Source organism: Zea mays, chromosome 4, assembly GCF_902167145.1.
Source record: "Zea mays cultivar B73 chromosome 4, Zm-B73-REFERENCE-NAM-5.0, whole genome shotgun sequence".
Taxonomy (NCBI): Eukaryota; Viridiplantae; Streptophyta; class Magnoliopsida; order Poales; family Poaceae; genus Zea; species Zea mays.
Window position 1 is genome coordinate 54,561,099 of NC_050099.1, and position 13,928 is coordinate 54,575,026.

Consider the following 13,928-nt stretch of genomic DNA (forward strand, 5'->3'; position numbering starts at 1 on the left):
ACTCACCGGACAGTCCGGTGAATTATAGCGGAGTGGATCCCCGAAGCTGGCGAGTTCAGAGTCTCTTTCCCTTGGGGCACCGGACACTGTCTGGTGGTACACCGGACAGTCCGGTGAATTATAGCGAAGCGCCTCTGAAAATTCCCGAAGGTGATGAGTTCAGCTTGAAGTCCCATGGTGCACCGAACAGTCCGGTGCGCCAGACCAGGGCACACTTCGGTTGTCCCTTGCTCTCTTTGTTTGAACCCTTTTCTTGGTCTTTTTATTGACTTATTGTGAACCTTTGGCACCTGTAGAACTTATAGACTAGAGCAAACTAGTTAGTCCAATTATTTGTGTTGGGCAATTCAACCACCAAAATCAATTAGGAAATAGGTGTAAGCCTAATTCCCTTTCATCGGATACAATCAAATCTTTGTGGTCGAGGAACATGCATCTAAAACAACTTTTGTGTGTCCCGACTTTATTGGTTTATTTGAGTGGGTTATTGTGACTTTTAGGCTAAAGAATGCAGGTGAAACTTATCAAAGAGCTATGAATTTGATTTCTCATGAACTATTAGGGAACATCGTCGAGGTCTACATCGATGATATAGTAGTCAAATCGGTTGAGTTTAATTCTCATTTAACCGATCTATGACGATCATTTGAGAAGATATACTGGTATGGTTTAAAATTAAACCCACACAAATGTGTTTTTAGGGTGTCGACTAGAAAGTTCTTGGGGTTCATAATTCATGAGCATTGCATAGAAGTAGATCCCCAACGAATCAGAGCCATTCGGAACATGGATGCTCCTACTTGTAAACTTGAGATGCAAAAGTTTCTCGACAAAGTGAATTATTTGCAAAGGTTTATTTCTAACCTAGCCAGTAAAGTTGATGCTTTCATCCTATCCTTTGGCTTAAGAGTAATGTCGATTTCACTTGGAGCAAAACAACATCATGCTTTTGATCTAATTAACGAATACTTGTGTTCAACTCTAGTGCTCAAGGCACTAAAGAGTGGACTTCCTTTCAGGTTATATATAGCAGCTAGAGACAAGGTTATTAGATATTTTTTGACTCAGGAGACCGAAGGGAAGAAGCATATCATAGCTTATCTAAGTCCTCGACTGGTGGATGCTAAAACAAGCTATAGTTTTATTGAAAAAATATATTTTTGCTTGTTTTACGCATGCACCAATCTTAGATATTATCTATTATCTAGCTCTGGTATTATTTCTTGTCAAATCGATGTGATTAAATGCATGTTGCAAAACCCAATTATGAGTGGAAGAATTAGTAAATAGGCTTATGCACTTATAGAATATGATTTGACCTAAGAGTCTTTGAAATCTATGAAAGACCAGGTTGTAGTTGATTTTGTTATAGAACATCAGATTGATGATTCTTGTGAGATAGATTCTATATTATTGTCAGCCCCTGGACATTCTATTTTGATGGATCGACTTACAAAGAAGGACAATGTATTGGCATAGTACTTGTTTCACCAAAAGGTGCTATCTTTGAGTTCTCTAGCTGATTGGAGTTTCAACAAGTATCGGGAGAATATCAATGTTTAGATGGTACCTTGAATAGTTATCTCAGAAAATGTCAGAACATAATCTGTTTATTTGTTGAATTTGACATTCGTCATATATTTAGAAATGAGAATCTTAGGGCTAATAGCTTGGCACAAGAAGCTTCGAGGTATCAGTCTATCAGATAAACAAAGTGAAGCTCCATATTTCTAAGAATCTGATAGTCACTGTTTAAGGCTGAGGCTACATGTGTCGGACTGTCTGGGTGTGGTCACCAGACTATCCGTGGCTCAGGTGTCGAATCTTCTAGGTGAGGTGATTGGACTATTTGCAGTTTGATAGAAATGATGTAGTAATGACTATAGTAGATTCGGCTAATAATATAGTTGATGCACTTGATTGGAGGATACCCCTGATCACTCATTTACGAGATCCTAATGTTAGAGTAGATATAAGTATTCAGCAGAAAACTTTTAAGTATGTTCTCATCAATGATGAACTTTATCGTCGAACTCCTAGCGATGTAATGCTTAGGTGCTTGTGCCCTGATGATGCTATATTAGCCATGGCCGAAGTACATGAAGGCATTTGTGGTACTCACCAATCGGCTTCAAAAAATGAAGTGGCTTTTCAGAAGTGTCGGCGTTTCGAGACCGGGGGGTCCCTGGGCCGACGAGTGAAATGTCGCCGCGTGCCCCAGCCCAGATGGGTCGGCGCGAGGCCGAGCGCGAAGGGGGGAAGAAGGCAGCCGGAGATGGGCGTGAGAGAGGTGGAAATCCCGCGGCCTTCGTGTTCGTCCCGCGCCCGGGTCGGGTGCGCTTGCAGTAGGGGGTTACAAGCGTCCACGCGGGAGAGGGAGCGAGCGGCCTCACGCGAGCGCCAGTCCCGTCCTCTTCCCCGCGCGGCCAACCCCCTGTAAGAGGGCCCTGGTCCTTCCTTTTATAATCTATCTGTCGGTGACTGTCATGATTTAATGATAGATAATATTGATGAGGTGACTGACAATAGAATAATAGCTTAAAGAAATATTGATAAATACAAATTTATAGTTGCCAAAGTCTATAATAAACAGGTAAAGGCTAAGTCATTCCATGTCGGATATCTGGTCTAGAAGGCAATCTTGCCAATGAGCAGTAGGGACTAAAAGTTAGGCAAATGGTCCCCAAGCTGGGAAGTGCCTTACCGAGTTACACGGGTAATGCATACATACTAGAAACATTGCAAGGCGAGAAGTTACCTAAAGCATTAGATGTCTATTTTCTAAAACAACATCATACCATTGTATGTCAAGATGCTTAGGGTGTGTTTGGTTTGACTTTTGGCTTTGGCTTTTGCCCCTCTAAAAGCCAAAAGCTAACCAAAGGGCTGGATTTAGGAAGCAGCTTTTTCTAAAAGCCGACTTTCTCGTAGTGCAAATCTGAAAACACCCCTAGACCTGCTTTTAGTAGCTTTTCGGATGGAACTATGAAAACATATATCGAATAATTTTTAACGACTTTTAGTGGTTTCCACCAAACGGTTTTTAGCTTTTTAACAGCTTACAGCCTATAGCAGTTTTTTCCACAGCTCACAGCCCACAACAACTTTTTTCACAGCCACAACCCAACCAAACAGACCCTTAGAAGGCTGATGTTCTCACATCGAGTTTATTAAAACTTGTACCAGATGCTTTTGGCTCACTTAGCTCCACCAAAAGGCAGAGGGCATGTGTTGAGCACTATATTTGGAACTTGAACGGCGGACGGTCTGGCCGTGTGGCCCAGACGGTCCACGCCTTAGAACTTTGGAATTAGCACGAACGGTCTGTGAATAAATTAATTCAGCCTGAAACCCTTATCCCTTGCGTGATTATCCTAGCAAATCTCGCGATAACTATTGGAAATCATCTAGGAATTGGTCTAGACCTCCTCCCCTACTATACATGAAGGGGTACGACCGATTGAAATACACAACAATCGATCTATCAACCCAAATCTACCTTATGCATTAGAAGTAGGAGTAATTTAGCTCTAGTTATAGTTGTCTAACCTCAATCTTTACCTCTCTTCGGCTCAACATCGTCTCGAGACGTCTTAGGTAGCATGTCGATCCAAAGACAACCCAAATATGCTTCCTCTCCGATAGTGTCCCCCACGGGAGGTGAGATATAGGTTTTACAGAAGATTTACAAAGCGCTCTGCGCGCCTCACGGAGGGTCCGCCGCTCACACGCGGACGGTCCACACGCCTGCACGGAAGACCGAAGACCTCTTTGCAGTCACATACGGTCCGACCACTCATCATGGACGTGTTGTGCGTCGACCCTAGAGTTCGTTGAGTGATTGGCCCCAACAACGAGCTAACACCTTTAAGATATTCGCAGCAGATCATGTAAAATAGAGAATTTACACTATAGACAATACTATTATATCTAAGCTTTGGAAAATATTGAAATGTTAAATTCTAAGCCAAATAGATTACTAAGTACTCCCTTCGTTCGGCTCTTACTTTTTTATGTGTATATTTAAATGGGTGATTATAAATCTAAATATATATAAAACACATACATCAATTATTGTATAAATCTATTAAAAATACAAAACGATCGGAGGGAGTAAATTTCAGTTCCTCCAAAACAAACACATCCAAACGGCACTTAACTCAAAAAAAGAAGAAAAAAAAACTGACGAATAATCCAACATGATCCGACTCGCATAACCAGACCAGACCTTAGCGTTTGATCGGATCTATCTACTTGAGCATATATGTAGAAAATGGTGAAAAGGCAGCCGACTTGTATAGTCAAACGTGTGGAGTGATAGGGCATCGGCGGCCGCGGGAAAGCCAGAGCCGCGGCTGCTGGTGGGAGCCTGACGACGACGACGACGGTGGCGCACTCGTTTGTTTGTCCGCAGTCGCGTAGCGCGTACGCTCGCTTCGACGCGGCGTGGTGGAAGATGGCGAAGTTGGGTACGGACAGACGGTTCCTTAGCCAAGTTGCTCACGCCCGCACGACTGCTCACAACATGCACGCGTCGTCGTCACGGGTGTTTCCTTCCCCTCTCCCCCCTTTCTCATCTCGCGGTTCTTCTCCAAATCTCGGAGAGTTTTGATCAGAAACTTCACGTCGCTTCCATGACGCGTGCAGTGCATGAGATCGGCATGGCCAACTCAACTAGCTAGGACGGACGACACGGAGAAGAAAACAGATCGCGCCAACACGCATAAGATGGAAAAAAGTGTATGGATAGATAGATAGATACTCGTCACACCGCATGCGCACTTGCGCAGCATCTGCTCCTGAATTCCTCCGTTCCTGAACCAGTAGATCATTTTGTTTAACAGCAGGGTGCAGGGCCCGTTTCTGTTGCTCGGCACCCGTCCCATCCCACCCACCTGCTCACGACGACAGGCCAGCACGACACGGAGGGAGGAAGTAGCCAGGCCACCTCGCCTCGCCTCTACTCTCCCGCGGTCCCGCCCCATACCATGTCCGACTACAACCGCTACGGCCACAGCTACAGCTACGGCGGCGGGTACGGCCAAGGGCCAGCGCCCTCGGCCCCGCCGGCACCGCACATGCCCACCGCTACATCCGCCGCCCCGCCCTCCTCCTCCTCATACGGCGCGTACGCCGGGTACCCGCCCGCCTACCCTCCGCCGCCCTCGCAGGCGGCGGGCGGATTCGGTCCCGCTGGCTCCGGCTACGGCTTCGTCCCCGTCGCGTTCCCGCCGGGGACGCACCCGGACGTCGAGCGCGCCTTCCGGGCCGCCGACCGCGACTGCAGCGGCGCCATCGACGAGCGCGAGCTGCAGGGAGCGCTCTCCTCCGCCTACCACCGCTTCAGCGTCCGCACCGTTCGCCTCCTCATGTTCCTCTTCAACGACCCCTCCTCCTCCACGCCGTCACGGATGGGTAACTAACCCCCTCCCCCCCTGCCTCCTCGAATCGATCTCCCCTTCTCTTCTTGCACGTTGCATCGAGGATTCCCGATAATTCGGCCTCTGCAAAATTTGATGCCGCTACCATAATATTAATTGATATAGAGGTTCAGGTTCGCAATGATGCATGCCTGCCACCCATCATTCTTCTGGTTGCACAGTGATAGTTGAATTTGTTTCATTTCTAATCGTTCTCTTCATACTGCAACTTAGAATATGTGCTCAAACCTGGAATCGCACGGTGCTAGTTGCTGCTGCTCCTTCAGATAATATGAATGCTCAGTGATGCTAATTTAGAATATGCGTAACTTAGAATATGTGCTCATAAGCAGCAGTTGGCGCTGCACGCCATCCTTTCTAATTTAGCGGAATTGTTCTTTCTGTTAAGGTAAAAGATTCTGAAAAGTAGCATTCATCTCATCCCTTTATTCGGGACCTCTGTTGCATTTTATTTATTTATTTTCTTCAAAGCGGCTATAACATTTCCCTTGTCAGAATGGTTGGTATACACAAGCTGCTGACTTGATGATGCTTCCACGTTGCAGGGCCAACACAGTTCGTATCCCTCTGGGATTGCCTTGGGCAATGGCGGGTGAGTGATTGCAGGGTTTCTCAGTTTACTTATAGTTATAAAAAGACTGCTCAATTGCTACAGTCTTGTTGTGCCACTGCTCCAATTTGTGATGCATAACGCTGTTTTTTTACATCTAAGTCACACACAATACCAAATGGTGTATACAAAAAAGTACCAAGACACGCTATCAACTTGTCTTCCGTTGTACAAATAATCTTAGGCATGATTGGAGTGGAGGCCATGTTTCTTTGTATGGCACAACTGGCGTTCAGATCATGTGTAGTGTAATGATGAAAGAAGTCAAAAGGCGAAATAGCATTATTCTTGTTCACTTGTTTATTTTTGGAACCTGGAGTACCATCTATATGCTGCGTGATTCAGAACTGGTGATCCGCTTCTTGATCTTCCCCGTGGCACCATCTAGGGAATTTTTGACAGGTACGACAGGGACCGGAGCGGCAAAATCGACTCCCGTGAGCTGACCGAGGCTCTCCGGAGCCTTGGATATGCTGTTCCACCTTCTGTCATCGAGCTTCTTATAGCGAATTACAGCAATGGTGTGCCCAGCAATGGCGCGCTAGACTTTGACAACTTTGTGGAGTAAGTAATTTGTTGCGAGAAACAGCCTCTCTGTTCTTATCCACGTTCCAGTGGCTGAGCACATGTGACCTGACTTGGGTATATATATTTTTTGTAGATGTGGGATGATTGTGAAGGTATTTTGTTGATTGGATACTACAGCCTATATATGGAGTGAATCAAGAAGGGTTACAGGTTGCAATTACTGATACATATTCACGTCATGTGCAGGGTTTAACCGAGAAATTCAAGGAGAAGGATACGCGCTACACCGGCTCGGCTACTCTTACATACGATGGTTTCTTGTCAATGGTGATCCCCTTCATCGTCCCTTAGCTGTGCTGTATGTAGTTCGGTAACTTGATAGTAGTCATCAACCATGGTTCTAGTAGGAGTGCTCTCCCCTAGTCTGTGCGAAAGGTTTTTTTTTTCTCTTCTTCGTTTCTGAGTCTTGTCTACCTTGTTCGTTTTGTACATTAATAACCTCGATTTGTTTGTTTCATGGGATTTACATCGTTTTGGACTATGAAATCTTCCAAGGATTGAAAGTCATATGCCATCCTTCAGTATTCCTGGATGGGTCCCCGTTGGGGCTGCATTGCTAACAATTCTGGCGACTCGAATACACATTTTTTGGTGCGGAGCCCATTCGCAGTTATACAATATGCAACTGCATATTTCATCCGAAGAGCTAGACAGTTTTTGGCTGAAGTTGATTGATTTCTGCAAACGGCCATTGAGGCTGAAGGAGCGCTGGGAGAAGAGCCAAACCGTGAGCAGCGAAGCGAGAGCCACACCTGGCGGCTAGAGGAGCTGGTTAAAGACCGAAAATCGATCGAGACCCAAAAAACTGAAGACGGGAGACACCAAATACCTGAAAATTCGGTCCTTGGTTTTTTGTACGAGTATATCGATCGGTCTCAAGTCTGGAGACACCGATTTTCATTGCGTCTACGAGGTAGGTTGTCGTGCTTCGCTCCACATGCTCCAGCACACTTGTGCTCGAGGACGAAGTGTGGTGGTTTGCATTCATGCTGCTTTACAAGTGTAAATCAAAGAAAGGTCAAGCAGAGACGATTTGTCGTGGCCAGAGACCACGCCCGTGTTAGCGCGTGCAGTAGATCGCACGCAGCCAACAGAAGGCCCGCATGTACACTGTACTACGACTTGATTATGTTGAGCACCATTTATAGCACAGGTCACGATCGGACGGTCTGGTTCTAACAGGACGGTTAGGCCTGCGGACGGTCCGTCTTTAAGCGTGGACGGTCCACGATTACATCGGATCAGACGGTCCGGTTCTAATAGGCCTGCGGATGGTCCGTCTTTAAGCGCGGACGGTCCGCGATTAGATCGGATCAGACGAAATTAATTTATTTTTCACGTGTTTATCCCTCTAAACCCGTGGTTGCTGTTGGGATACGCCTAGTAACGGGTCCAGACCCCCCCTATATATACGAAGGGGTACGGCTGATTGCAAACACCAAAAATCGAACTATAATCAATACATCCTCCATTCTTCACATTTTGCTCTAGGAGTAGACAGTAACGTAGCTCACTCCCTCTAATCTTTACCTCTCTTCGGCTCTACGTCGTATAGAGGCATTATGGGTGGACCGTCGATTCCAAGACAAACCCTAGGATCTCTGCTCTCGGACGGGGTCCCTCCGAGGAGCGAGATCTAGATGTGTTGGCAAATGCCGCCGCCCCTGTGCTCACGTGTACCATCCGGCGTCGGTGCAGAGAAGACTAGCTCCTATCATAGGCCATGGACCATCCGGACCTAAGTCGCGGACCGTCCGCGCTGTCGCAGAGAGCACCGCCTCCGGTACATCTCGTAGAGATTGGCGCCCAGATCGGCACCAACACACTTTTTGGCGACTCTACTAGGGAACTCGTGTGAAAATCTATCAGATCAGCCTTCAATGGCTAGTTCAAAAGATAGTTCCGACGTCTCTTCCATCAACATCATTGAGCCGACTATGGAGAATCTGTCGGTTGAAGATCAGCAGGAGTTCGAAGAACATAAGGAGCATCTAATCGAAGAAGCAAAGGAAAAATTCCTGGCCAACTTCAAGGTGGACAAGAATCACAAGGTCATCCGACAGCGGGTGACTGATCTGGCTTCACTCCGACCTGCTACAGCTACCCCCAAGGTAAGCGAGACAAATAAAATCTAATCTCTTAGAACTTACATAGATGAGCAACGAGAACAAACGCAATAGATCATATGGGGTATGCAAAATGATTATAAGAGGCTAGAGCGTGCATTTGATAAATCTGTTGTCGCAAATTTTCCATCGCACGAGGTTGAAACTGGGAAAACACACGTGATTCATCGGCTGCAGATTGGCATGACCAATCCCAACCCCTTTATGGGATACCGATAGACACATATCCTAGACAACCATAGCCTCCTACGTTAATAGGAGGTAAACCCGTCGATCTGCACACGGTTGGACCATCAGGGCCAGCAGCGTCCGACCCGTTTTCTGAACCGAATTACGAAATCCATGCCTGAGCCACCGCATCCCGCACAAACCCTAACTGACTAATTCAGACCGTTCACGCACAGCGCCAGACAGTCTAAATACATCACCGGACCTGCAAACAGTGTGCAGATGGGATTATATATTGCCTGAGGTTAATTTCACAAGTTAACCACTTAACTATTCATTAGGGTTTTACCCTTCTATTTTCTTTTTAATAAATATTTCATCACTTTAGATGAACCTATTATCTAGTCATAAAATTCAGGCCTGCAAATAGTGAAAGATTATAATTTAAACAGGTAGAGAATAATATTATGAACATTTTGCAATTTGAACCACCCAATTTGGAGTTCATATGTAAAAGATATGAAATAAACAAGTTTTAGAATTCAAAACACTAAATTAGACCTATTTTTGTGATAAAAATAAAGGCCAGGGGCTTCTCTGCAAGAAACCAGGGGTCTGAGCGCAAGAAACAGGACTGCAGGTTATATTACCCGAGAACCGAGGGTTCTTTTTACAAAACGACAAACTGAAGGGGTATCGGATCTTTGCAGCCGTTAGATCTTGGATCGACGACCAGGATTAGACCTGGCGAGCAGGCGAGGGCGCCTGATAGGAGGGGAACAGGGGGGGCGAGAAGCTGACACGCGGGGCCCACGGGAAGGTGGGCGCTCTGGCCACCAGATCTCGGATCAACGACTTTGGTTCAACGAACCACGCCAACCATTATCCGAACACCTGGGCCAACTGATCAAGGTTGGACGGCCAAGATTGGGTGCCTGGGGGGTTTATAGCTCTGGCCGGTCAGGGGCGGCGCCGTTCGCGCCCGCGGTACCACAACCAACGGAGGCAAGGCAGACCGGGATTTCTAGGGGTGCTGGGGTGGTCTAGGTAACCAAGGAGGTTGGGGAGGATCTTGTGGACACTATGGCGAGGCCTGGGTCGCAAGAATGGGGTTGAGATGGGCAGACGGCGGAGGAGGACCTCGGGCAGACCGGGGACCACTCTGGCGATCAATACTCGCTGCGGTGGGGGATAATTCGGCGCACTGAGGTCGGCATGGGCTTCGGTGAGAGGGTAGGAGTGCTTTATGCCTAAGTTTGGGCACGGGGAGGGGCTGTACCGGCCGGACACCGAGAAGACGCGGCGATTCGAAGAGGGGCGGCTCCAGCGTGCCAAAATTCCCCTCGGTGAGACAGAACTAGTGCAGAAGAAGGGAGGGGGAGGTTCCTTACCCAGAGGCGGCGCGAGGGGCAGCTTGGCATGGCGCGACGGGGCTCCGGTTGGCCGGCCGATGAGTAATCGCAGCGGCGGCAACTCCGATCTACATAGGGGAGGGGTTCAGCGTGGATCGAGTAGAGGAGTTGGTGGAAGGGGAAACCACCGTGGAGAGCTTAGGAGAAACTCATAGTGGCCAAGGCGATGTGTCACACCCGGTTTTGGAAGGCAAACCGAATGCGAACCATGTACGTGCCAGGATCAGAAACTCACGTACACAGCGATTACCTAATTGGACATCATCACACTTCGCTCAAAGTAAATAGCGGAAAGGGTACTTTATTACATCAAGATGTCCAAGACATCCACAGAGTCACTACATAACATAGTCATTAATATTGTCAAAGTGCGGAATACGAAACGTAGCAAATAAGGCCTTCACAGGCAGCTGACTGGGGGTTTGCCACTAACATAACTAGAACTCGTCATAGTCCTGGAACTCCTCAAAGTCCTGGTTTTGGAAGGCAAACCGAATGTGGACCATGTACGTGCCGGTATTAGAAACTCACGTACACAGCGATTACATAATTGGACATCATGACACATTGCTTAAAGTAAATAGCGGAAAGGGTACTTTATTACATCAAGATGTCCAAGACATCCACAGAGTCACTACATAACATAGTCATTAATATTGTCAAACTACGGAATACGAAACGTAGTAAATAAGTCTTTCACAGGCAGCTGACTAGGGGTTTGCCACTAACATAACTAGAACTCGTCGTAGTCCTGGAACTCCTGAAAGTCCTCCATGTTGCATGCATCTCCTCCTGAGCACTAAATTCAGTGGGGACAAAATGTGTTGGGGTGGTTTTTAAAGCAAGGGTGAGTACACATCAACGTACTCAGTAAATGTTCCGTTTGGCTAAAGTGGACTGGCCGTATGTGGAGTTAAGGTTAAGCAGTTGCTTTTAGTTGGTCAAGTATTTATTACTAATAGTATAGCCAAATTTTAGTAAGAAACCCAGTTATTACCCAAATGTACTCTCTCCAAGAGGAAATACCAGAGATCATAATTGTAACCATCATCATTAAACATCATCATAAAAGTATCCAAAGTTCTTCTAATCAAAGAGGGTCCCAAGGCTGCTCTTAACCATGAGCACGACTGATATACCAGTTTCTAACACTCCGTAGAGGTTGCACACTTTTCCCACGAGTCATGATTCCCATTCTGCCTAGGTGTCCTGGCAGGGTCTCACTACATAGCCTTTACAAAGACTCCCCTGGTGCATAGCTGCTGGTTAGGTTTCGCCAGTCATACAAACAGTACCCCTCCCTAAGGTGGGTGACTAACAAAACCAAATCAAATGAATCTTGGCACCCCACCCTTAGCAGAGCGAGCACTATGCCCCGGCCCCCATTGATGGCCCTCTGGCAAAGCCGACTACACCCCTAGGTTCATCTAATTATTCATACAAGGGCGTCCCATTCCACCCTCATGGTTGTACTGTTATCCCAAGTGGTCACTCAACGAACAGGTCCTTACGCAGAGGTACTCAGGAAATAACCTGAGTCCCCTAAAGTATCACAAGATCATCATCGGGATAACTTCATCGTATCATAAAGATTCACATCATGTTCATTGATTAAGTTAAAGCAATAGCATAAAGCTAACCATAATAACCCAAAAAGGTAACAAGGACAAGATGAATACAGACTAGTCAATCCTTAGGTTTGAATAAGGTAATGCGGGACGGTGAATTATAAAGTAAGTAGGACATAGTAGGTCAGAGGACACTTGCCTTCACCAGTTTGTTGCTCAGGAAGATCTTCGCCAACACACTCAAGTACCACGGGCTGCTCGTTGTCTAAATAAAGCGATCATGCATTCAATACATTTGGATAAAGACAAATGAACAATACACCAAACGTGTACAAACGAGTGAACACATCTCAAAAGAACAGTGTAAACTCAAGAAGTAACTTAGTTTATAGGGTCAACTAACACATTTAAAAGTTTGTTATTTTCTAAGTATTATTTATCTCCATAGGTTACATAATTAGGTTCTACCTATTTTAATGTGACACAAAAATTATACCAGGGTTAGATTCATAATTGGCATATTATTAATTTGAGAAAGGTACACATCTAGTTACTTTTGGGGTTTTCCTTTTTATTTTCTTATTTAATAAATACACTATTACATAAAGTGACCTATAGTCTAGGCATAAAATTAAAATGTGCAGACAGTGAATGATCCAAATTTATTTGAACAGAGAATAATCCTATGAACATTTTGTAATTGGAATCACTCAATTTGGACTTTATATGCAAAAGATATGAAATAAACAAGTTTTGAAGTTTAATTACAAAATTAGGCGTAAACGTGTGATTAAATAAAAGCCTTGGGTTCAATCTGCAAGATTACAGGGGCCTGCGTGCGAAATTGAGGGACGGCGGGTTCTATAACCCGAGAACCAGAGGTTCTTTTTACAAAACGGAAAACCAAAGCGGTATCGAGCCTTCCCAACCGTCAGATCTCAGATAGATGACCAGGATTAGAACTAGCGGGGTGAGCACGTTGGCGCGCGGACGCGGATGCCTCTGGCATGCGGGGTCCACGGGCCAGTGACTCGGGTGGGCGAACGGCTAGGTGCCAGGGCTCCAGCATCTAACGGGCGGGGCCACGGTAAGACCTGGCCCGCTGGTTAGCGGCGCGGGGCAAGCGCGGGCGCGGCGGCGAGAACGCACTCCCGGGCGGAGCCCACCAGGCAGCGACATAGAGCAGGGGAAATGGTTAGGCGCTGCGCTGATGCATGGGACCCAGGGTCCACCGGTCAGCGACCACACGAGGGGAAAGAAGAGGGGGGGGGGAAGAGGTGACGCTGACGGGCGGGTCCTCCTTGTCAGGACTGCCGTCTTCCTCGGCCTCGCGCACGGCGCGAGCGCCATGGCTGGAGCCAACGACTCCACGCGGGCTAAGAAGGCACGGGGCAGTTGCAGTTGGCCGGGGGGTCTTGGTACGATGGCGCGGTACCGATACTGGCGATCACCGGCGGCTAATTGACGGAACAGAGAAATCGGGGGAGAGAAGGGGAAGTCCGGCGGGGAAATTCACCTCGGGTGAGGCGAAAATGATGGCGAGGCTTTGCCTGGCGGTGACGGAGCATGGTCGAGGATGGAGGCCAAGCTCTGCTGGGGCGGATTCAGGCGCAGGAGGCCTGGCGACAGAGGAGCTCCGGCGAGCTTGAAGAACGGGCGCGCGCTGCCCGTGTGAGTGTGCAGGGGCGAAATGAGGCAAAGGGGAAGTGGGTGCGTGTGGGGACTTGAGGAGGAGGTCGAGACGGCGGTTTGGTGCTGGGGTGACATGAGCTCTGCGGTCTCGGCGTGCGTGCGCGCGGTCCGCGTGGGCGAGCAGTTGAAGGAGGGGAGGGGGACTGGCAAGCGGGGCCCACGGAACAGTGGCACAGACGCGCAAGCACGCAACAGGCTAGGGCGCCGACAAGGCGGCCCCACTGGGCAGAGAGGGAGAGGGTCAGTGAGCTAGCTGGGCACGGCACCGATAGGACGGTCCCACATGGCGGTGAGAGCGGGGGGGGGGGGGGGAAAGGGAAGGC

At 47.6% G+C, this 13,928-nt stretch overlaps 1 protein-coding gene across 2 annotated transcripts; it reads left to right on the forward strand.

Annotated features, from left to right (window-relative positions):
• The first annotated feature begins 4,490 nt into the window (after positions 1-4,490).
• LOC100273665 (putative calcium-binding protein CML48) lies at positions 4,491-7,159 on the forward strand. Of its 2 annotated transcripts, XM_008678612.4 has the most exons (6): positions 4,491-4,740; positions 4,845-5,415; positions 5,987-6,033; positions 6,440-6,615; positions 6,713-6,731; positions 6,826-7,148. In XM_008678612.4, the coding sequence occupies exons 1-6, from the start codon at positions 4,651-4,653 to the stop codon at positions 6,928-6,930; spliced, it is 1,008 nt and encodes a 335-aa protein (XP_008676834.1). In that variant the 5' UTR covers positions 4,491-4,650; the 3' UTR covers positions 6,931-7,148. The 2 variants fall into 2 exon arrangements, with proteins under 2 accessions (XP_008676834.1, NP_001141550.2); NM_001148078.2 differs by having other exon boundaries at positions 4,547-5,415; positions 6,826-7,159.
• Positions 7,160-13,928: the final 6,769 nt, after the last annotated feature.

Bases quoted from the DNA above. Each gene is read 5' to 3' on its own strand.
- LOC100273665 (XM_008678612.4), top strand. From the start codon at position 4,651: ATGAGATCGGCATGGCCAACTCAACTAGCTAGGACGGACGACACGGAG. The intron at 4,741-4,844 runs GTATGGATAGAT...TTTGTTTAACAG, and splicing joins CGCATAAGATGGAAAAAAGT to CAGGGTGCAGGGCCCGTTTC. The intron at 5,416-5,986 runs GTAACTAACCCC...TCCACGTTGCAG, and splicing joins CTCCACGCCGTCACGGATGG to GGCCAACACAGTTCGTATCC.